The 25,217-nt window shown below is 39.0% G+C and overlaps 2 protein-coding genes across 3 annotated transcripts; one reads left to right on the plus strand and one right to left on the minus strand.

The window, feature by feature from the left end:
- Positions 1 to 290: 290 nt before the first annotated feature.
- Positions 291 to 7,434, minus strand: LOC306989052 (uncharacterized protein; the record flags this gene model as incomplete). The annotated part of the gene is made up of 3 exons (XM_079594371.1): positions 291 to 879; positions 969 to 6,213; positions 6,297 to 7,434. 2 exons carry the CDS (start codon positions 7,432 to 7,434, stop codon positions 1,679 to 1,681), a joined length of 5,673 nt encoding a protein of 1,890 aa, XP_079450497.1. The 3' UTR covers positions 291 to 879; positions 969 to 1,678.
- Positions 7,435 to 14,719: 7,285 nt separating this feature from the next.
- On the plus strand, positions 14,720 to 19,288 carry LOC306989569 (uncharacterized protein). Of its 2 annotated transcripts, none has more exons than XM_079595412.1 (5): positions 14,720 to 14,816; positions 17,407 to 17,486; positions 17,941 to 18,237; positions 18,328 to 18,366; positions 18,713 to 19,288. In XM_079595412.1, the coding sequence occupies exons 2-5, from the start codon at positions 17,408 to 17,410 to the stop codon at positions 18,964 to 18,966; spliced, it is 669 nt and encodes a 222-aa protein (XP_079451538.1). In that variant the 5' UTR covers positions 14,720 to 14,816; position 17,407; the 3' UTR covers positions 18,967 to 19,288. The 2 variants fall into 2 exon arrangements, with proteins under 2 accessions (XP_079451538.1, XP_079451539.1); XM_079595413.1 differs by lacking the exon at positions 14,720 to 14,816 and adding an exon at positions 16,251 to 16,424.
- Positions 19,289 to 25,217: the final 5,929 nt, after the last annotated feature.

Below are 25,217 nucleotides of genomic sequence, written 5' to 3' on the forward strand. Positions count from 1 at the left end.
CCCCAATGTTCAAACCAGATCTACGCCCTTGTGTAGGCCTACTCGTATCGAACCGCGACCCCCAAAACCACGTACCGAACCATGACTTCTGTGTAATATTTTATTACTGTATGTTTGTGTGTAGTGTAATATATTAAAAATGTATATATAGCTATACATACACCTCCTTTGACAGCAACTAGCTATGCAACTGTAACCCTCCTCCTCAATTCCACTTTTTCGGTATTTATCATGTGCATGGGGAAATGAATTGGTGAGAGGTTACTAGAAATCAGGATGTACACAACAAATAAAACTTTGAGCATGCGATTCTGGCTAGAGTGTAGAGAGGCCTGGTTAGCTTAAATATAGCTATACTGCGTTTGTTTGTTTTTTTCTTTTTAGCATAAAACTCCCATACACATGTACTTAGCCACTATAACCCTTATTTGCACAAAATAAATAAAAATAAAAGAATCACACACACTTAAATATCAGACCACAAAGATTGAATGTTAAACTCAAAATATATTTATATTTATTCTCAGAACCAGTGAGTTACCCTCTCAAAATGTCATCATAGTCCAAATTAAATGACTGAACAATACCCCGGGGTTTTTTCTACTTAAATGTCTCAGTTTTGTGGTACCACAACGTTGGCGCGCTTGTTGGAGCTCAGTTGAAACCTTTCCATAAAATATTGTCTGTACTCACGGTTCCTTGGTAACAGAAAGATTATAGTGACCGTCTGTCCACACCGTTCTGTCCCGTGGTGAGACACGCAATGAGGAAACCCGTCTTGAAACTCCGTCGCGTCCGTGTGCAAAACACAGACTCCTCCGGAATGCAGCACGAATCCTGAGCACATATACTACCATGTATGGCAGTCTCCGACGCACACTAGCAAAAAGTTCACAAAATCTAATGAGCTTAACTATATCTTGTCCAAAAATGTCACTTTCATTTGAGTTCACAATGTCCATACTCACTCAGAAACTCGGTGGCAAAGTGGGTTTCCGGCTATGTAATAGCAGTTCGCACATGGCTATGGCGTTAGCTCCACTTCAGTGAAATTTCCGTGGCCGATTTAACCAGCTCCAAAACAAAGCTCACTCTCCCGTTTTAGCAGGGTTACACACTGACAAAAGCAAACAAAAAAAATCCCCCTGTTCTTAACTTTGATGACCAGTAACTTAATCATACGGAACTTGCAGCTAACTTTTAGCTATCTCTCTGTCTTTTTCCCCCGTCTCTCTCGTTATTTTCGTCTCTCTCGTTTTGGTCCCGCCCCCTCAACAACCCGGTAGGCTGTCAAACTGCTCTCTGGATAGCACTGATTGGATAGTAAACAAACTGACACCTGACCACCCAATACAAAATAAAATGACAGGGTTCAAAGGTTACTCACAACAGAGGATATTTCAACTCCTCACAAGTTTATAACTCAATAACAAAAATGAATATAAAAAGGTATTACACACCAGGGACAATTGAACTGCCCATATTTCAGGATATACTGTATTTCTCTTAACAGAACACAAATTAAATATATAAATTTAGCAGGGTGCTACACTCTCCCTCCACAAAAAAAAAATGGTCATGCCCTCATGACATGTCTAACACCATAAATTGCATACAAAAAAATAAATAAAACACATTTCCTCACAAGATTGTGTTAGGCAAATTATTAACAGTCCCTTTAACCTATCCACTTGTAAAAATAGCTTTTGTATCTCTTAATAGGAGATGGGGCCTCTTTCTTGTCATTAATATCCACTACGGTAGCACTATGTGTACCAACTGCCACTGACGTTGGGTTCCCTAGCAAGTCATAAGTTAGTCTGGTTGGAGCTTTCTTTAGTCTCTGAGGTCGAGTTGTCTTGTCAGAGCTTTCTGTTATACTGTCTAGTCTCTCAGCTATTTCGTCTGACGTCTGTATTTCAGTGCCTCTTTCTCGTTCCACAATTGCTGCATTCACATTTTGTACCAAATGATCATCCTCCTCCACTGCGGCAGGTCCTTCAGCGGTCTCATCTGTTTCTGGGTTACTTGTCAACACAGCCAGATCCAAATCCAGACTGAAAGGCTCAGAGTGATCAATGTTTTGAGGTTCTGGTCCTGGCAACTCTCGTGGTACATAATCATGCCATACACCCATTTCATCATCTTCAGAGTCAGATGCTGCCTCCATCTTATCATCCTGTTCAGGCGCTGGTAAGCTAGGAATATCATTGTTCTCTGTTCTCTTTGCTTTGAGCCGTCTACTGGCTCTCCTTCTTGTTTTCGGGGGCTCCTTGTTCATCTCAGGCCGCAGCTGCACTTCCTGTCCGATTGGCAGAATGTGATTGCGGTGCAGTATCTTTTCAGAGCCATGTCCACTCTCTGGCTTCAGTTTGAACACGGGCAAACCAGGCAGTTGACTCTCCACAATGTAAGGAGTATCTTTCCACCGATCAGCAAGCTTATGCTTCCCTTGTAAACCAAGGTTTCGGATCAAGACCCTGTCCCCGGAATCTAAAGGACAGAAACGAACTCTCTGATCATAGCGTTGCTTATTCCCTTCATTTTTCTTCTCTGCCATTCTCTCAGCCAACTGATAGGCAGCTTGGAGCTCACGTTTCATGTTCTTGACGTACCTCAAGTAGGATTTTGTGGAGGTGCCATCACTTGAGACCCCAAATGTCACGTCTACTGGCAGCCTAGCTTCTCGTCCAAACATTAGAAAATACGGAGAATAGCCTGTTGACTCATTCATTGTGCAATTGTATGCATGTACAAGATGGCTGAGGTGTTTACTCCATTTACTTTTGTCTTGCGTTTCCAAGGTTCCAAGCATGTCGAGAAGAGTTCTGTTGAAACGTTCAGGCTGTGGATCACCTTGAGGGTGGTAGGGAGTGGTTCTGGATTTCTTTATGCCAAGCATGCTCAACAGTTCATGAATAAGGCGACTCTCGAAATCCCTGCCTTGATCTGAGTGCACTCTTCTTGGCAAACCATAGTGGACAAAGTACTGTTCCCACAGAACCTTAGCGACAGTCGATGCCTTTTGATCTCTAGTTGCAAAAGCTTGAGCATATCTCGTGTAATGATCTGTAACTACGAGCACATTGCAGATATTTTTGGAGTCAGGCTCAATCGTCAGAAAATCCATACAGACGAGATCCATCGGTCCATCACTGTTTAGATGCGACAACTCAGCAACTCTCTTAGGCAGTGTCTTCCTCTGAATACACCTCGGACAGCTCTTACAGTACCTTTCAATCTGAACTTTCATGCGAGGCCAGTAAAACCTCTCTCGTATCAGGCCGTACGTCTTGTCAAACCCCAGGTGGCCCGATTGGTCATGCAACGACTGGAGCACAGTTGTTCTGAACTCTTGTGGGAGCAACAGTTGCTGCCGAGCTGGTTTGTTTGGTGGCTGGCTCATTCTATACAACACAGAGTCTCTGACCATTAGCTTTTCCCACTCCTTTAACAACAATGACACATCAGGATGTTTCTCTTTGTTGGCGCGGTTGGCACTTTTCTGAATGACAGCATGCCACATTTCTCCAATGCACGGGTCTTTCTGCTGAGAATGTGAGATTTCTGCTGCGCTCAATTTGGGCAACTGCTGAGTGTTCAGAAATGACAAGTTGCAATAGGCTCTGGGCACCGCATCTTTGGATGAGCCCATGAGATCTACAGCTCTGCACCGGCGACAGTGAGGTACTCTGACTTTGGACATGTGACAGACAGCTTGGACTGTGGTGGCAAGCAGTGTTTCCTTCTCATGAGAAGCATTTTGGTTTGCATGAGGACGCCGTGACAATGCATCCGCATCCACGTTCTGTTTTCCAGGCCGATACTTCAGACTAAACTCATATGTTGACAATTCCGCCAACCATCGATGTCCTGTTGCGTCCAATTTAGCTGTAGTTAAGACATACGTCAATGGATTGTTATCAGTGTGGACCTCAAACTTGACTCCATAGAGGTAATCATGCAACTTGTTGACAACAGCCCATTTCAAAGCCAGAAACTCAAGCTTATGCGTGGGATAATTCTTTTCTGCTGGAGAGAGGCTTCTGCTGACAAAAGCAACTGGGCGCAACCCTTCTCCCTGATCCTGATAGAGGACACCTCCCAATCCTTCTCTGCTCGCGTCAACATGCAGCACATATGACAGTTTTGGGTCGGCGATTGCCAGCACAGGCGCCTCTGTAAGACTTCTCTTTAAAGCCTCAAAAGCTTTCTCACAGTCTTTATCCCACCTATTACCAAAAGTCTCTGAAGGATGGTACCACTCTTTTGTTGCTGTGCCTGCTTGTGCTTTCCTTTGCTCTTTGATGTCCTTATTTTTCTTTGCCCCTTTTCCTGTCTTTCCAGCCACAATGCAGCCCTGAAGCAACTGGTTGAGTGGATAACAGACTCGGGAGAAATCCTTTACAAAACGTCTGTAATATCCACAGAAGCCAAGGAAGGAGCGAAGAGCAGTGATGTTTTCTGGGCGTGGCCATGATTTCACAGCTTCAATCTTTGAAGGGTCTGTAGCAATGCCATTTCTAGACACAATGTGGCCAAGGTAGGTAACAGAGGGGCAGCAGAACTGACATTTATCCAACGATAACTTTAATCCTTCCTCCTTCAATCTGTCGAGGACTTTAAGAAGGCGCTGCTCATGTTCCTCTAATGTTCTTCCAAAAACTATCACGTCATCCAGATACACTAGCACTTCCAGTAGGTTCATATCACCAACAGTCCTTTCCATAATTCGTTGAAATGTGGCCGGAGCCCCACAAATCCCCTGCGGCATCCGCTCAAACTGATAAAACCCTGCTGGGCAAGTGAAGGCTGTCTTTTCTTTATCAGCCGCAGCTAAAGGGATCTGATAATAGCCACTTCTGAGGTCAAGCACGCTGAACCACTGGCTACCACCCAGGCAGGACAAAGCATCTTCCACACGAGGGACTGTATACTGGTCCGTAATCGTTCTCCTGTTTAACGTCCTATAGTCCACACACATACGTATGGTGCCGTTTTTCTTGCGAACCACAACTATTGGGGAAGCATAGGGGCTTCTGGAGTCTGAAATGATTCCAGCCTCTTTGAGATCATTCAGATGCTTCCTCACATCCTCCAAATCACCCGGTGGTAAACGTCTAGAGCGCTCTCTGAAAGGTCTATCATCTGTCACACGAATGCTGTGTTGTGTGCTCTTTGCACAACCCACATCAAACTCACTGCAGGAGAAAACCTCTTTTCTCTCCATCATCTTTTGACACAGTCGCTCCTTCCACTCAGGAGGCACAGGAGAATCACCAAAGTTGAAAGAGGACGGGGACAATTGAGGTGTTGGTAGCTTCGGGCCCTCCTTTTCAAGGACTGGATTTATTACATCTACAGGGAATAGATGAGCAATAGAAATTCCACGTTTTAATGTCACATTATGACTGGACACATTTCTCATGGTGACTGTGATGCGACGACATTGGACAGCAGTGGACTCTTCAACAACAGGCATGACCAGAAGCTCTTCAGGAAAACAATCCTCCTCTGGACGGTCTATTAGAACAGCTTGGCTAGAGAGACCTCCAGGAAACTTTGGAATACCAACAACTGTTGCAACGCCGCCAGGTGGCAGAGTGAAAGGCTTGTCTCGTGTGAACCAGACTGTTCCTCTTTTTGTCTCAGTTGTGTCGTCAGGAGTTTCCCGAAACTTTTCATAAGCTTCTTTTATCACTGGATGAACAGACAGGGTGTTAAGAAAATTGTCTCCTCCATGTGTTTTGCATGCATGGAACAGTCTTCGAACTATAGAGGTATTTGTGCCAATCACAATGGAAACATCCCCTGTCATGACCGGATCTGGACACACAAGCACAAGTGTTTCTATGGTCTCAGCTACTCCAACTACATCTCCAGTAAACTCAAGCTTCAAGCACATATAACCATTATATGGATACTCCTTTGCACTGAGGCCCCAAATCTCCAGGCACTCAATAGGGGTCAAAGGCAGGTGCTTCAGATACTTGTCATAAAAGGAGCGATACAGTAGGGTAACTTGGGACCCGCTATCAAGTAAAGCTTTGGCGTAAATGCCCTCAATTTGTACTGAGACAATAGAGCTAGGTCCAACTAAACCCTCTGGCAGTTTAGTCTGCTTTTCTGGTAGCGTGTCACACCTTGTGGAACGTATCTTCTCCGGAGCGTCAGGCCGTTCCTCTACTGAGCCCCTGGAAAGTTTCCCGTCGGCTGTTTTATTTTCAAGAGACGCATGTTCACTTTTCTGAGATTTTCGGGGTTTTGACACTCCCGCTGGAAATGACCATCTTCACCACATCTGTAGCAAAAGACATCAGCACGATACTGAGGTTTGGGAGCCCTCTCTTTCACACGTGCATATGAGTTTCCAGTAGCTTTCTGGCTGGGGTTCTGGTCTACCTGCTGTGCCACACTTGCTGATGCAGTCACAGAGGCAGAAAGGAGACGTGCAACATCAGTTTTGAGACCTTGAAATTCTTTCCTTAGACTCTCTATTGCAGGATCTTGCAGGACTGTTGTAGGCTCTGGCAGGACAGGTACAACTGAGGCTGTAGCACACTCTATACGCCTACCAATAGTTAAAGACGCACCCTTCTTTACATTCGGTCTTTCAAGGATCATCTCCTCTTCTTCTCTAACATCCCGGAGCAACTCAGTAAAGCTGGGAGGAGGCTTGAGTTTGTAAGTCAGTCTTATGCGAAGAGCTACGAGGTCATGAGGCAGAGAGCCTCTAGCAACTTGATCAATGCGCGCTCGGCTCATGTCAATCACTTCAATTCCACCTTTACGATAGACTGCATGCAATAGCTTGTCTACTCTGAGTAAGTAGGCTGATAATTTCTCACCATCTTGCTGGAATGTATTACGAAACTTTACCATGAGATCAGCTGCACTGTCTGTGGTACCAAACGCTGTTTCAAGAGCTTTAAGGTAGTCATTGGCAGTGGCCTGGGGATTAGTAACTCTCAAACCTCTGACAATATCTGCTGCTGGCCTTTTAAGACTCTCAGCTACTCTCTGTCTCTTGACAACATCAGAACACTGCCACTCGTCCAACATGTGTGTGGTCTGTTCCGCCCAAGCATCATACTCCTCCTCTCCATGTGGAGTGGGCTTCATACCTGAGAACATGCGTAGCTTGCGATAGCCCGGTCCATCTACAGGCGTGGCTTGACATTTTTCAACTAGTGAGGAGATGGCATTCACCAGCTTTGTGTTCAGGTCTGGAGCGGTGGGTGGAGCAGAAGCAGAGGTTAGTAAGCCTGTGACATCAGCTAGTGTCTTTCCTTCATTTGCTAAGAATGACAGCAACTTGGACTGGAAGTCTCCTTCACCAGTTACATGAACACTCTGGGTCTCAGTAACATTCACTATCCAAGGTCCAAACTCATCTCCAGCTAGTAACTGTTCAGGTATGTCAGTCTTAGTCATATCATTAATAGTTTCGACTAAAACGAACTGGCTTTTACTGAAATGTTCTACACACCGTCCTCTTATTTTACAGGGACCGAAAACTTCAACCTCATCCAGTACCTTATACATAGTCTCATCAGTAACCCCAAGAGAAACCTTACTAAGCACAAATGCTTTCCTTGCATCAATACCTTTGTCTTCACACCATTTGATAATCTGTTCTGACTCCATGTTATTTTAGCTTTAGATAGACAGAATCCAAAAAAAAAAAAATCTCTGAAAAAAGTGGCTATAGGGCTTTTAAGCTACCTCATTTAACACTGACTTTCCCCTTTTTTTTTTTTTTTTTTTTAGAACATGCTCACAAAAACAAAACAACAGTAAACAAAATCCCGGACGAGCCCCCACGTGTAACCCTCCTCCTCAATTCCACTTTTTCGGTATTTATCATGTGCATGGGGAAATGAATTGGTGAGAGGTTACTAGAAATCAGGATGTACACAACAAATAAAACTTTGAGCATGCGATTCTGGCTAGAGTGTAGAGAGGCCTGGTTAGCTTAAATATAGCTATACTGCGTTTGTTTGTTTTTTTCTTTTTAGCATAAAACTCCCATACACATGTACTTAGCCACTATAACCCTTATTTGCACAAAATAAATAAAAATAAAAGAATCACACACACTTAAATATCAGACCACAAAGATTGAATGTTAAACTCAAAATATATTTATATTTATTCTCAGAACCAGTGAGTTACCCTCTCAAAATGTCATCATAGTCCAAATTAAATGACTGAACAATACCCCGGGGTTTTTTCTACTTAAATGTCTCAGTTTTGTGGTACCACAACGTTGGCGCGCTTGTTGGAGCTCAGTTGAAACCTTTCCATAAAATATTGTCTGTACTCACGGTTCCTTGGTAACAGAAAGATTATAGTGACCGTCTGTCCACACCGTTCTGTCCCGTGGTGAGACACGCAATGAGGAAACCCGTCTTGAAACTCCGTCGCGTCCGTGTGCAAAACACAGACTCCTCCGGAATGCAGCACGAATCCTGAGCACATATACTACCATGTATGGCAGTCTCCGACGCACACTAGCAAAAAGTTCACAAAATCTAATGAGCTTAACTATATCTTGTCCAAAAATGTCACTTTCATTTGAGTTCACAATGTCCATACTCACTCAGAAACTCGGTGGCAAAGTGGGTTTCCGGCTATGTAATAGCAGTTCGCACATGGCTATGGCGTTAGCTCCACTTCAGTGAAATTTCCGTGGCCGATTTAACCAGCTCCAAAACAAAGCTCACTCTCCCGTTTTAGCAGGGTTACACACTGACAAAAGCAAACAAAAAAAATCCCCCTGTTCTTAACTTTGATGACCAGTAACTTAATCATACGGAACTTGCAGCTAACTTTTAGCTATCTCTCTGTCTTTTTCCCCCGTCTCTCTCGTTATTTTCGTCTCTCTCGTTTTGGTCCCGCCCCCTCAACAACCCGGTAGGCTGTCAAACTGCTCTCTGGATAGCACTGATTGGATAGTAAACAAACTGACACCTGACCACCCAATACAAAATAAAATGACAGGGTTCAAAGGTTACTCACAACAGAGGATATTTCAACTCCTCACAAGTTTATAACTCAATAACAAAAATGAATATAAAAAGGTATTACACACCAGGGACAATTGAACTGCCCATATTTCAGGATATACTGTATTTCTCTTAACAGAACACAAATTAAATATATAAATTTAGCAGGGTGCTACACAACTTTTGACGCTTCAAAAAGTTTAGCGATAACAAAATGAATCCCTATATATATATATATATATATAGAATGTGTGTGTGTGTGTGTGTGTGTGTGTGTGTAGGCTATACATATAGGGATTAGTTTTGCGATCTCTTTATGAACTTTTTGAAGCGTCAAAGTGGTAGTTGCATAGCTGTCAATGGAGGGACAAAAATCTCTCAGATTTCATCAAAAAGATCTTCATTTGTGTTCTGTCATTATACATTAAGCATGACAACCAGATGATCTCACAGTCTCTTAGTTTGTATTCAACAAATGCAGCAGAACAAACTCGCTGTCGTCTCTGTGTCGGTCTGTTGTCCCTGTTGCACAGAAACCCTGGACTCTGCGGTCAATCACAATCTCCTGTACACACACACCACATATCTCCTCTTTCTACTGCCTCCTCAATATATATTTCTCTGGAACAAAGGAAAGGGCTTCTATAATCATGTATCTAATCACCATCATGTACATAATCTATGATCAAGTAACAATATCAACTGTTTACAACAGCCAATATCTTAAGCATATATAAACTGATATTTCTGATGTAGAAAAAAAAAGTCTCGGCTGGATTAAACTAGTCTTCCAGTCTAGCTAAGCGGGTGTTCAAAATGTTTTAGCTGCAGCCATACCAGTTAAGTCTAGCCTGAGTAAGCCTTTGGCAGGGTAAGCATCTGCTTTTCATTAGCAACACTCCTATGGTTGCACCAGTAGCCTGTGGATAAAGTGTGAGTGAACTTGTATTGAATTTTTTAATTCATCAAAACTCAGTGGCTGTGACTTGACATTGTCTTTCACAAGTTCATATGCTATTTCCCAAAGAACAAACATGTTTTATTTGTGTAATTTTCATGGTTTGCACATGTCCAATCTTAACATTGCTAGAATAATAGTCCACGGCTATTATCTTGCCATCTAGTTAACAGATGTCTGCAGAGATATTTTGCCATGGACCGTTGGGAAAGTATACTAGCTCTCTCTTTTATGTGGGCTTGTTGACTTGGCAAAACTCTTGTACGCTTTGGTGATGTGATCTTGATGGCCAGTATGAACCTGACATAACATGTCTTGTCTCTCTGTGAACTTCTTTTGAGAAGTCTGCCACCACAAGATTTTGCCTGGCACATGCGCTGCTTTGACATTAAGGGCCCTTAAAATGCTTTGACATTAAAAGCCCAAGCGCGACGCAAGTGTTTTTTGCTAGTTTCAGCCCGACGCAGTTATCATTTTTACACCCTACGCCACGTTGTTTAAATGGGAAATGCATTAAATGTGGCTGCTGGTCTGAAAACGAGGTGTTCAGGCGCATTGACGCATTGCTATTTTGAGGAGATGAGACTCTGATTGGTTTATTGCACACATTTTTCCGTCATTAAACTAGCAAAAGTGGATTTGGACACACCCTAAGTGCACTTGCGTCCTGCGCTTTAGACCACACACTCAGATCGTTAAAATAGCGTCCTATAGGTGCTCTATGTCTTTTTTTTTTTTTTACTATATTAAAGCATAAAAATACCATAATGTTTCAGATATTTAGGAAAATGCCAAGTTCACATACAGTATTTGTTTCTCAGAAAATCAAGCCAGCTATTCTACTTTGAAATATGCTCAAGTGTGTGTCAATATGTCTGTTCTTGTTTTAGTCCGGGGGTATTTCACCCACTGCCAATTTACCCAATAGTATTCTAACACGGTGTGTTGCAGCCATGGGAGCCAGCCAACAAACTGGATCAGAGATTGCAGATTATACCTGACCTAAAAAGCCTCTGCCAGCCTTGTAATTCCAATGAAAAGCATTATAACTTAGACACTTAGCATCAAAATTATAACAAATAAAGACTTGAAATATCTCATTTTGCATGTAATGAGTCTATATAATATATTGGTTTTCATTGGAATTACAAGGCTGGCATAATATTGTGCATAAGTTAATTTATTTCAGTAATTAAACTTACTTAAGACGCTTAATAGACGCCAATATAAGTAAGTGTTACTAATAAATCTTATCAGCATGACTTTTCTGTCTCAGTTTCTCCCTGTTTTAGTACTTTTTGGTCTCTGAGGCTACAGAAGGTTGGAATGGAGAATGTGTGGAATGTGTGTGTGCGTGTGTGTGTGTGTGTGTGTGTGTGTGTGTGTGCGTGTGTGTGTGTGTTTCTTTCTTAGCAGTCCAACTATCTTTGTTTAGGAGAAGGGACTCAAAAGGCTCCTCTGGGTGAACAGTGCCGTAAGTAGTATTATAACTTAATATGAAAAATATTTTTTTGTATACCTGCAATTTGTTAAAGGAGACCTCCGGTCAATTTTAACATTGAGCTCATTTTTTTGTAAATTTGGAGTGCTGTCAATACAGAGAACAACGACAAAAATCGGTGTTGCCTACACTGTGTTATCCTCTTTTTAACATTTGCACCCTGTTGACTTCAATGGGGCAAGTTTTAAACCTGCTTTTAGCCTCTTAACATCCTTAATGTGTCATTACAAGTGCCCAGCCATGTTGAGTGATTCCTTCAGAGTGAACACGAGTGAATCTGACTGCAGTAGATGTGAAAGATATGACTAAAAATGATGTTATTTCAGCGCACATACCTGTATTTACTTCCTGTTTTCGGTCGAAGTCCAAAGTAGTCGATTGTCGAGTTCACGCGCATAGGTTTAGTCATAGATATACATAATAAAGGCTAGATGTCTTACGGCGGAGTCTCGAACGGCATCACCCGGTGGCCATCTTGTCACAGGGAAGCTTTCTGTAAGGTGAGTGATCTGCACGAACACAAATCCTCTTATCTCGCTGAAATCTTGACGGATTTACAAACGGTTTGGTTTCTTACAAACGTTATTAACGTGGCTATAATTCTGGATGCTTGAACATGTTGGAATATATAATATTATAATTATTCTTAAATATGCAGTGTCATAACTACATCTCTGAGGTTTATAACAAAACAACCCGTTTGAAAATCGGTAGACAATTGAGCAAGTTATGGTTAATTAAAAAGTACATGCACCATTAAAACACAATGTTACGAGTGAGCGAGCCCCCTGTGGCAAGATGGCCGCCGTGTGCGGACGTCGACCTCCATTGGCCAGCAGCGCGGACGAGACATCTAGCCTTTAATATAGGATATCTATGGGTTTAGTTACCTATGATCACGCGCGTGAACTCGACAATCGACTACTTTGGACTTTGGACCGAAAACAGGATGTAAATACAGGTATGTGCGCTGGCTGAAATAACATAATTTTTATTAATATCTTTCACATCTAATGCAGTCGGATAACAAGGTGTAGGCAACACCGATTTTTGTCGTTGTTTTCTGTATTGACAGCACTCCAAATTTACAAAAAAATTTGCTCAATGTTAAAATTGACCTGAGTTCTCCTTTAAGGATGTGGCTTTGTAAAGGTTTTTTATTTTTTTATTGACTTAATTAACACTTGTAAAACTCTCTAAAGATGGAAACTTGTTTCATCATCACATGATGAATGGTAAGTTACAGTATCAGTAAAACTAATTGAGGATTTATACTTGGACGGATTCTGTGTCGCATGATGCTGAGGGTTAACAGTGAGATGTAAAGTTATTAGCACTACTATATTACCAAATTCATTCATTCCAAATGCATTTTAAAGTGGCATATGAAGGACAAGTATGGTAACCCATACCAGAATTTTTCCTCTGCGTTTAACTCATCCAAGATAGTGCACAGTAGTAGTAGTGAATAGTAATCGTGAAGAATAGTAGTGAACGAATACACACACACACACACACACACACTCTCTCTAACCATTAGGCCACGACTGCATCTTTAAATGCATGTTTATTACAGTGAAGATTTCCCTAAAGCATCATGGCCGTGGGAAGCACCTCGCTTGAGGCACAATGGTGGTGGCTTATATATTGTTTGTAATGATGGAAAATTTTATACTAACTGCATTCATACTTTGACACATGATTTAACGACTCAGTGTGCATGTAGATAGGATGCAATCCATAAACCACCCGTTCTTTGGTGAGGGAGAGATTTTAGATCAACAGGCTGGTTCTGACACGCTGTAAAATCACTACAATGCACATCAAACAATCAGTCCATGATTTTGGGGGGGGGTTTGTAAGTGATTTAAGTCTTAAAATGCATCAAATTTTCGCAAAAAATGGCTCAGATAATCTTTATTCACATAAAAAAAAGTCACCAGTTGGATTTTTGATGTTCATCTCCATAGAAACAATATTTATCAGTTTGAACCACAGAGATCAAAGTAATCTCCATCTGATGAACAGGTGGACCTTCAAGCGTCATGTGGTTTGAGTATATCAAACAAAAGCCCCAGAAGATGTGTTGAATTAATCAAAGCCATTGTGGAGAATATCACTGTCTATATAGGCTGAAGTTGAGTTTATGGTTTCAAAAAGATGAATGCACCGCCACCTTCCCAGAGAAATTCACATATACATTTCCTCAATCGACAGCCGAAGAGTGTCATAGATCTAAAGTCGCTTTCCAGACCCGTCTCTGAGCTGCAAAACCTGCACCTCTATATGATCATTGTTGGTTATAAATATATAAATAGCTTTTGTTCCTCTATTGTAAGTCCCTTTGGATAAAAGTGTCTGCTAAATGCATGATTGTAATATAATTTTATCTAATTTTATATGTTTGTTGTGCAGGCTAGTCTCTGGCCAATGTATTTTTCAGTGGCTGATGCTGATACAGTGATGTACAAGATTTCATTTAGTCTCTTTACGTGTTTTGTTTTTACTTTATTTCAAACCAGTTAGCTGTCAGTCATTTGTGTGCCTCAGACTATAACATCTCATCTAACATCAATCACTGACTCTGAATATTTTTAGCTCAACTTTTGAACTCAGCTTTTTGGCCCAGCCCAGAGGATGAATGGAAAAGATGGGGCGAGAGACTGCTTCTATTTTAAAAAAGGATTCCAAAGTGATTATGAAATCAGGCAAAGTTTCACTAAAGCGTAATGGGAAACCCCTCCATGGGAAGCACCTGACATGCTCACTGAATATAAACCCAACAGATCCCTCGGATCAGATCACATCAGCTAGAAATACCAAGGGTTCACTCAAAGCACAGCGAGTCCGCCTTTAGCTATTATGCTGGAACCAGCATCCAGAAGAGATCAGGTGTGCTCCTACAGTCCCACATTCAAATCCAGACTCAAAACACATGTTTATCTTTGCATTTATTGAATGAGCACTGTGCGTCCGACTGTTTGTACTGTATTTTATTTTTTATTCTAAACTGTTTTAATTATTCTTTTTCTTCTTCTATGTAAATGTCACAGTGTCTGGTTTGTGTATTCCCGGTGTCCACTAGAGGTCCTCTTCCCCACGGTGTCATCCACATTATAACTACGTTTCCCATAATCCTTTGTCTGTTACCCATCAATGTTCATTTCACACAGCTGTTCCCTGTCTTCATTGTTCCCAGCTGTTCCTTGTTAGTGTCTGTGTATAAGTACCCTGTCTGTCTCAGTTCATGTCACGGAGTCCTTGTTTAATGTCACTCACACTTCTGAGTTCGTCAACCTGTTTCATGTGTCTTGCTTTACTGGATTTTGACCCTTGCCTGGACTGTTTTGTGAGTACGGATTACCCCTAATAAACTACTGCAATTGGATCTACCTTTTCCCGTGTGTGTTCGTGACAGTAAAGCACTATGAATTACCATTGTGTACGAAATGTGCTAAATAAACTTGCCTTGCCTTGCCTTGCCTAATGATGGAAAATATTAGACAAACTTCATTCATATTTTGACACATAGTTTAATGACTGCATAGAGGTGATGCAATCCATTAAAAACCTGTTTACCTTTGACGAGGGACAGATTTTGCAGTGACAGGTTCTCTCGTGGGTGGATAAGGGTTCATCCAATGAATATATTTGTTTTAAATATCACTTGTTCAAAAGCAGCTTTACAAAACAATGTGCCTTACAAAGAAACACCTCATTGATTAGGGGGTTCTGCATAGTTGTAGAACCATTAAGTAGCATACCGTATATTCATCTATTTAGGCTACTAATATTCATTTATTAAAAAATATTGACATTGCATATTAAATAGTGTAACACATCGATGACTTTGTTAGCTAAACAGAAAGAGAATCCGAGAACGGTAAACAAACAGATCTTTTTTTCTTTTCTTTTTTGTAGCCTAATCAATTTGAACTATTTGCAAATATATTTTTATTTTAAAATAAAAAATATTACCATAATAACATATAATAGCCTAAACAACATGCAATAATATAAAATATTAAATGTATAGCTATTTTATCGTTAAAACCGAAGCGTCGCGCTGGAACTCATTCGGTGTCTGACGTGAACACTTAAGCCCCGCCTTCTTTGATTAGATTGGCCATCTCAATTGTTGTGTCATTGACGAGTGCTGTTAAACCGCTTGAAATTTTTAAAATCGTCTGGTGTTCCTTTGCAACAAACAGAGAGGCTATTTGGCCATGTCGGTAATCTTCACTATTTTGACATTTGGCAAAATTGCAGCGTTAGGCTACGTCATGAAGTAGGGGAGATTTGCAAGTCAGCATGAGTGACAGCACCGACTTCTGGCTAAAAATACAAAGAGACCTAGCCTGGCTAACGCCAGACCCAATTCTCGTTGAGACTTGGGTCTGGGAACCACATGTTCATTTTCTCGTATTTGAGGCGTGGTTTACGAATGCGCCGGCGCCGTTTATTGGGTGCTAAGAATGTCTATCAAATGCGCATAGCCAATCGTTTCCATTATACCAGATGACGTATGTAGAGAAATGGTTTAACGCCAAACGCTGCTCTTTTTTCTAAATAAAATTGCGATCTAAACTACTTAGAACAATATCTAAGGCTGCATCAAAAGGTAGCTTCGCGTCTGCTGCCATGTTGACTACATAGATATAAACAAACTGCTTAGTTGTGTCGCAAAGATGTCGTCATCGTCTTGCTGCTCCCTCCCCGTTCTGTGATTGGTTCCCTAAACGAGGCGAAAATCTGGTCCATGGTTTCCAGACTGCCTTTCAGCGAGAATAAAATCGCGCTGAGCAAAGGCAGTCTGGGGAAACCCAGGCTAAAAGAGACCCGCGAGTCATTTTGAAAGTGAAAGTTTATAAAGCTGGAGTGCGCTGTAGACACGAGTATTAGTAAAGGAACTTCACAAGCGCTGAAGACACACACATAGCAGAGGTGGAGACCAGAGGTGAGCAATAACTCTCTCTATTAGCTTCATAACCATCTTCAAAATCTTCAGCACATGCATGGTATCTTTGTATTAGCCATTTGTGATTTACACATTTAGCAGATTTTTCAATGTGTCTTTTAAATAGCCTTTTTCTGCGTGTTTGTGATCATTTTGTCTGATTAATGTTGCGGTGTTGATTATATTCATTTTATATTCATATTCCAGGTCATGTTTGTAAATGAGAAGTTGTTCTCAAACAGTTTACCTGGATAAATAAAGGTTTTAAAAAAAGTGTATTTGCGTTCAGCTTCAGCCAGTGAAGACAATGCAATAGGACATTTATTTCATCATGTTCCATTTCTGTCGTGGCTCTGTAGATTCAGCAGCAATATTATCATGAATGGATGCGTGTCGTTGTGTTCTGTGCTTTATTGTAATACATCTTATGGTTTTGCTGTAGTATTTTACACTCGTGAGTCTCTTCAACACCTCCGAATTAATGCATGTTTCATGATTCATTATGTTGTGTGAAACCTCGCAAAATTATTTGGTACTTTACAATAAGGTTCATTATTAGTTAACATTAGTTACATTAGTTAACATTAACTAACAATGAACTGCACTTATAAAGCATTTATTAATTTTTGTTAAAGTTAATTTCAACATTTACTAATACTTTATTAAAATCTTGTTAACATGAGTTAATGCACTGTGAACTAACATGAACAAACAATGAACAGCTTTATTTCTATTAACTAACATTAACAAAGAGTAATACATACTGTAACCAATGTATTGCTCATTGTTAGTTCATGTTAGTTAATACATTAACTAATGTTTAATAAATGAACCTTATTGTAAAGTGTTACCAATTATTTAATTAAATTCTGATATCTCTGATGATCTTACAGTAATCATCTAATCTCTAGCACTTCCTTATTTGTCCTAGTTGTTTAAGTTTCACTTCTTTATAACTTTCTGTGGTTGTTTTTTATTGCAGAATGAAAACCATGATTGCTGTAAATTCAATGCATCTGTTCATTCTGGGTTGGACTTTGACTGCTGTCTGTCAAGCTGATGGTAAGAGAATACACTTTCCCCTAGAAATTTTAAGGAGGGACTAAATCTAAGACAATAATAAAATAAAAGGTCAAATCTTGTGTTTCTCTGCTGACTCTCTGATGCACTTGATTAAAAGAAACAGTCATAATGTTGCATGCAGAGACTGTAGTGTAGCCTTACTATTGAATATATAAGCTATAATTCATTTTAAATAATAAAATGTGTGACCATCCCATTACCAGATATTAAATCCGGTTCAAACTATAATGTAGAAAACGCATGATGCACAGTGGTTATATTTATGAATAGGTTATCGAGTGAAAGAGTCACTGCATGTTTATTATATTGACATGGACACAGACACATAAAGTCTGATATGTTAAAAGATTACTGAGATGTAAAAAAAAAAAAAATCTTTATTATTATTATTATTCAGTTGCTGTATTATATGATACACACTGTTATTTTTCAGGTGCCATCAGTGTACGCTGTGAGGATGTGACTGGAACTGTGGATAAAGAAGTAACTCTCACATGCAGCGTCTCTCTGGAGAAGTCTGGATGCTGCTTTAAATGGTATAAGTTTCTATATCCTGAGAAATATAATAAGCCCGCAATCTGTAGAGAAGAGTTTCCTCCTGACTCCTGTAAACAGAGAAACAGCTTCACATGCAGCTTCAGTTCAACTACAGCAATAATGGGAAAATTCAGATTCTTTGTGCAAGCAACATGTGGACGGAAAACAACAGAATTCACTGTGAACATAACAGGTACAGTAATACTGTTGTTTATAATTCAATAAATGTTTACAACTGTACTTTTATTTTCAATACTAACAGTGGTTTAAAATCTGTTCACAGAGACCAGTAAACCTGTCACTAAAGCTCCTGGAAAGAAAGGTAATATATTGATTATTGAGTTACTTTTGAAACTCATAAAACTGTTCTTTATTCTCTTGTCAGAATATTTATCATTTTAAAAATCACCCGTGAATAAATTATTTTAAAGTTTAAGGTCTAAAAAGGAAACTGATGTATGATCATGGTCTCCAAACATATTAATCTCTCTAGATATTTGATGTTAGAGATGTTTAGATTTGGTCTGTGTGTCATGAAATCAGTTTGATCAGATTCTCAGCAGCAGAAATGTTTTGTGAAGTTTGTGTGGAGAATCTGATGTTTGATAGGCTGAAGTTGAGTTTAAGATTTAAACAATTATTTAAACCGTTTAATTGCACCTTTCCAGAGCCAATATTAGAAGAGGATCCTGGACCAAGAACAGGAGAGGATCATGGATTAGAAGATCTAAGATCTAAGAACACTGTCGTCACTGCAGTTATGGGCTGTTTCATCTTCACCATCATCATCATCATAGTGACAATCATTTACAAAAAGAAACCAAACTACAGCAAACCTTGTGGATTGCAGAGGATATTTCTGGGCCATAAACATGATGATAACAACAGCAATTTCCAAGAGCAAAATCCAGAATCTGTCTAATGTCACTGACTCAGTGCGGAAACATTGAGTTTTGTTTGACTTTAAATGTGAAGATCATGAAAGACAAAAGCTTTATAGGAACTCCATAAACTATATCTGTACATACATACTATCTGTTTTATATCAAACTACTGAACTATATAACTCTGGTTGTAGGTTTTAAAACTGTTTCTGTTTTATATTGATTTCTGTGAAATAATGGTACATTATTGATCTCTTGTGTGTGTGTGTGTGAGAGAGAGAGAGAGAGAGAGAGAGAGAGAGAGAGAGAGAGAGAGAGAGAGAGAGAGAGAGAGAGAGAGAGAGAGAACATAAGAGGAAATGCACCAAATCCCAAACTGTGTTTGGTTTTGCTCTTTTCTCCCCTGACTTTCAGAAGTGCCTAATGAATGACAATTTTGTAAGTTATCCCTTAAATATGGAAATACAATTTTAACTTTTAATATTCTCTGATCCTGTAATTTTCTAATGCTATGAACACTGGCTTTGTACAGTGTCCTTTTTTATCGTTGAAACAAAAAATTGAATAAATAAAGTCTTGTAATACTCTAAAGATTAATATCTGGAAACTTTTTAATCAGCATGGTGATGGGAACACAACAGTATACCAGTAAAACTAGTAAAGTGGGTGAAGATCATCTGAATTTATGCCTTATTTATTTGTTACGTGTCAAGTCACCTTTATTTATATAGTGCGTTTTACAATACAGATTGTTTCAAAGCAGCTTTACAGTGTTAATGAATGCAACAAAGTTTGTTTCGGCTGTACAGCAGATCTAGAAGAAAGTCATTGTCCAGCAATGATTAATTTCTGTTATATGAATTGTGTAGTAAATGTTTAGATATTTTTTTTTTTTTTGCAGGGGATAGAAGAGATTTAAAGGTGATTTTAGTATAAGTTAAGATCAACCTTGAGATTATTTTTTCTGAAATATGAGCTATGAATCATATTGGTGAATTTGGCAGATGTTTTTATCCAAAGCGCCTCACAATCAAGGTTTGCCATTTGATCAGTTCATGAAAATCCAAGCAAGCAAATCCGAGCGCTGATGATACGTTGGATTTAATAGTAGAGGATTCATTAATTTAATTCTTAACCAATTTACAGTTGGAAAACGGAATAAAACTCGAGCGTTTGAGCGACCGAACACACATCTCCAACCCGTATTGCTCCGTGTCTGTCAATGGTCGCTTTGGCCAGGTGGTGTTTATAGCTTAGGGGGAGGAGCTTTGGATTGTAGAGAGCATTTAATTGGACAGAAGATGTGATGAGAAGCTGAAGTCCACAGTGATGTCATACAAATCCATGATCCATTTTAGGTAGTGAGAGACTGTAAGTCAGGGGTCACCAAACTCGGTCCTGGAGGGCCACTGTCCTGCAGAGTTTAGCTCCAACCCCAATTTAACACACCTGAACCAGCTAATCAAGGTCTCACTAGGCATACTAGAAACTTTCAGACAGGTGTGTTGGACCTGGTTGGAGCTAAACTCTGCAGGACAGCGGCCCACCAGGACCGAGTTTGGTGACCCCGATCTCCGGGTCTGGCGGTAGCACTTTTAGCATAGCTTAGCATAGATCATTGAATCTGATTAGACCGTTAGCATCTCTCTCAAAAAAATTACCAAAGATTTTCGATATTTTTCCTATTTAAAACTTGTCTCTTCTGTAGTTACATCGTGTACTAAGACCGACAGAAAATGAAAAGTTGCGATTTTCTAGGCCAATATGGCTAGGAACTATACTCTCATTCCTGCGTAATAATCCAGGAACTGCTGCCGTACAGCAGCGCAATGATATTACAAACTTAGTGCCGGTCACATTGGAAGTTACCTAGCTGGGGACTATTTTCAGGCGATGCGTAATATCGCCTGCTGGTATACAGCACAGTTCCCTGAGAGAGATGAGAGAGAGATGCTAACGGTCTAATCAGATTCAATGATCTATGCTAAGCTATGCTAAAAGTGCTACCGCCAGACCCGGAGATCGGCTGAATGGATTCGAAAACGGTAAAACTGGTTAACTCTAGGGGAGTTGGAAAATTAGCCTATTTCCAAAAAAAGTGGAGTCTTCCTTTAAGGCTAACATATTCATGCTAAAAGCTAAAAAAAAAAAAATACATACATTTTGATTTCAGGGGGCTTTAAACACACTGGCAAACAAGAGGAACTAATGAGCCTGATTAACAAGACACACCTGAACTCAACTAACACAATCAGTAACCATAGAAACTAACAGGGAGAATGAGGGAGAACTGGAGTAATTCAGTGATTAGAAGATAAACTGAGAAACTCAAACATGAACAGAACTCAAAACATGACAATTAATATGATAATTAATTATAAATATGTGAATCAAAGGAATCACATATACACAAAGTTTTTGAAGTGCACTCATAAGAAAAAAAGGTTCAGTCAAGTGCTTCATATCCATTTAGGTGTTCCCATCATGGGATCATTTTATGGATTTTTTTATTTTTTTATTAAACTATATGGATTGAACAGCTCATAAACAATCACATTTTGCAAAGTATTTTGCTATCATTTTAGACATAAAGTACAAATGTCCTACTATTATATATTTTTTATTCACGCAACTCCGGCGACAGCGTAATCCGTGTGGTTTATTGATCTTTATGGTGCTTTCATTGTGTTTGTTTGGACTCACTTTGAGTTGTTGCAGTTGTATGAAGATTCTTCAAAAATTTCCTTTAGCGTTTAATTGAAAAAATAACAGATTTAACAGATAATAAGCAGATTTTTAGACTGAATTTAATTTTTTATAGTGAATTGTTTGTTTAATGTGTCCAGGCTCTCCAGTTTTGCACTTAATAGGCCGATCTATGAAAAGCTTCTTGTAAAGCAGAAGTTGATGCTCTGTTTGTCATGGCAAGCTCCTAGAGAGCTGTATAAACAGCAGTGTGTATCCGCTCTCTCTTACCCAGACATGGCAAGAGTGAATTCTGTGACACACTACGTGTTGTTTCATGTGTAAATCCAAGTATATGTCTAAAGTAATAGGTTATACGTTTATATATTTCCTAATATGTTTTATATTTTTTTATTTGTTCAGAAATGTTTACAGGCTATGCAACACTGTGGTCTTGTGAGGCATGACATTTCATTCCTTTCTAGCTCTATAATTTTAAGGTTTATTTCCTTGTGTAACGCAAGAATCAGACGCACAATAACTTATATTAAACATTAACCACAGACAGGATGATAACCTTTAAAATCCATTCATTTTTAACCACTTACAATAAAAACTTGTCTATGATTTAAACACTTTTGATTTAAAATGCCTTAAGAGATAAAAATTTATTTTTGATGTACTTATAAATCGACAGCATTAGTAGAACTCAATGTAAAAAAATGTTTTGTGGTGTGTGGGATTTCTTAACCTATTTAAAAGAGCCGAATTCAGTTGTAGTTTAGTAATTGTAACTGAGGCACAGAGTGGGAGATACATTAAAACCATATGTGGAGACTTCCACAGTTCAGCACTTTCCATATGAGACAAAATGTGTTTTGTCTCATTTTTGGCATGTCGTCACAGCTCATTTTTAACATGGAGGTGAAATAAGGACAACTGTTTTATAGTTTTTGGAGCATATATGAAACCTGCACAAAAACTAAAATGTGGTTTTGTGGTGTTTATAAAACCAGCTGAATTCATAATTTCTTATTCATAATTTAGATTTAGTGTAGTTCTGGTTAAATCTGGTTATTATCTTAAAACACTGCTGGTTTTACTTTTGGTATTGTCATATTTGTCATCAGCACTTTCTGTCAGCTGTGATAAACTTGCTAGTTCAACATCCAATAACTAAATATGTTCAATAAAACATACATTTTTATGCATTTAATCTCACTTTATTGACCAATGTACTTGCTTCTGACCTTCGATGATTCAGTTAAATAAGCAAAAATGATTATAGATAGACAGAAAGTTTTGCTAGTTCAACATACTCTGGCACTGATGCCCTAGTAAGATAGGCTACTTCACACGTCAATTGATTGTAATCAGTTTTGTCAAGCAAACAAGATATACTATACTCTAATAAAAAATAAATATGCTTTTCAACACTATTTGCCTTTGGAAATTCACTATTCAATTATTTTCATAATTTAATTTTTAAAATCTTGAATCAATGATTATCTGCAATACATTCATGTTGGTTCTCGCCCAGAACAGAACCATTCCGCAAATCCAAGCTGTATGCTAATTCGCCTTTGGCTAAGCCACACCCTAGAATGAAGATTGACCAATCACAGCGCAGCCAAGAACGAGCTCCCACAGCGGTCCGACACTTTTTCACAGCGCTCCATTGATTTTAAACACAGGCGTCTCATATTTTTGGTCTCGGCAGCCTATCACGTTGTAGTTTTATCAAAAAATATGGTTAAACGTTGTGCCTGGGGCATTTGTAACACAGATACGCGTTTCCCAGAGAGGTTGGAGGGGGGTGTCCGTTTATTTCCCTTCCCAAAACCGAAGTCCTCAGTCAGCGAAACCCCTCAAGATCAACAACACACTTTTGTCTCTAAGATACATTTAGCTTTTAACCTTACTGTGAAGTTATACTAGTTAGACAGTTTTATGCAGTTTTAAGTTATGATTTCGGTTCTCTACCCTAATTGTTGATACGCTAGCACACGCTGCTAATAAACACAACTTTATACTCGCGTAGTCCGTTTGCTTTGTAATAACGATTATAGAAGTGAATCGAGACCTACCCAGCTTTGCATGATCAGTGATGCTTTTGCCTCTATTTGGATGCCTTTGTTGTTGCTTGCGTGTATGTCTTGAATATAGCCGTCAACGCATATTGCAGCCGCTTTTGCCTACTTCTATCGGACACTTTATTTGCTGCTTTATAAAAGTTTGATAAAATTTTAGCAGGAAGAGCCGTCACAGCATAAGCCATGTTGATACCAAACCAGAGCCCATAAGAAGTTGACGGACGTAGCAACAGTAACTGTAACAGTAACACTAACATTTGTAGTTAGCTGGTTTGTGTACGTAAGTGATTTATATGGTGTGTCTGTAGATATGTTTTTAAGATGAAATAGTAAATGTTGTAGTGTAAAGGCCCAACCATGGACTGGAGTTGTAAATTAGCAGTAACTATAAACTCCTTTTGCATAGCATCAGTCACAGACTTGTTTTGTACTATGTTTAATTGCAATGTCCATGTCAAATAAATGAATAAATAAAATAAAATAAAAACTAAGGGGGGCGGGGCTTAGCCAAAGGTGAATTGTCAATCATATTTGACGATAGTGGTCCTGACAGAAATGTAATACAGGGCAACGATTAATCACGATTAATCGCATCCAAAATAAAAGTTTGTTTACATAATATATGTGTGTGTACAGTGTATAATTATTTTGTAACTATAAATACACACACATGCATGTATATATTTAAGAAAACTGTGTTATTTATATATCCAATATTATATTTATATATAATATAAATTATGTATAAATATATATACAGTATACGTGTAAATATTTGTAAAAATAAATACATGCATATGTGTGTATTTTTATATACAAAATAATTATATACAGTACACACACATTTATTATGTAAACACAAACTTTTATTTTGGATGCGATTAATCGTGATTAATCATTCCTCAACGCTACTCACGACCTATACTAAACCTAAACTAATCTTGACAAACTATACCATTTGAAAGCTTACAATCTCTAGTTTACATGTTTGGTGACTGATTTTCAAAATAAATTACAGAGGAGCCGTAATTTATCAATTTGCAACAAGAATATTTTCATACTCCTAAGGCGTGTTCAGACCTTTATTTTGAAATAGTGATGAACATGAAAAATCATGAAAGAATGGTAGAAACCTCAGTTTGTTTTCATGCCAAGAGTTTAAAAGATAGCATCCATTCAATTCTCTTAGAAAAAAAGCTCTGAAAATGTTTTAAAATATAAATAAAAAAATAATAGATTCACCATTTGTGATGTGGCAGCGAGCTATAATGCACAAACATGTTCTTTATGTGTTTCTTAGAGGTTGAATTCATTTTAAAATCTGCCAAACTTTTGCCAAATAGGATATCTACTTCAAAAATTGTATGAAAATTGTAAAAATAATGGTTCAGATCACTCAAACAACATATGGAAATGGAGGCGCCCTTATATGGACAGTAATGTCCACTAGTGGAGAAGTGTGGTACTGCGCCCAAACAAAATCTCACTGAAAGCTTATTTTTTGAGATCTC

The sequence above is a fragment of the Phoxinus phoxinus genome (genome assembly GCF_949152265.1).
Source record: "Phoxinus phoxinus genome assembly, chromosome: 21".
Classification (NCBI taxonomy): domain Eukaryota; kingdom Metazoa; phylum Chordata; class Actinopteri; order Cypriniformes; family Leuciscidae; genus Phoxinus; species Phoxinus phoxinus.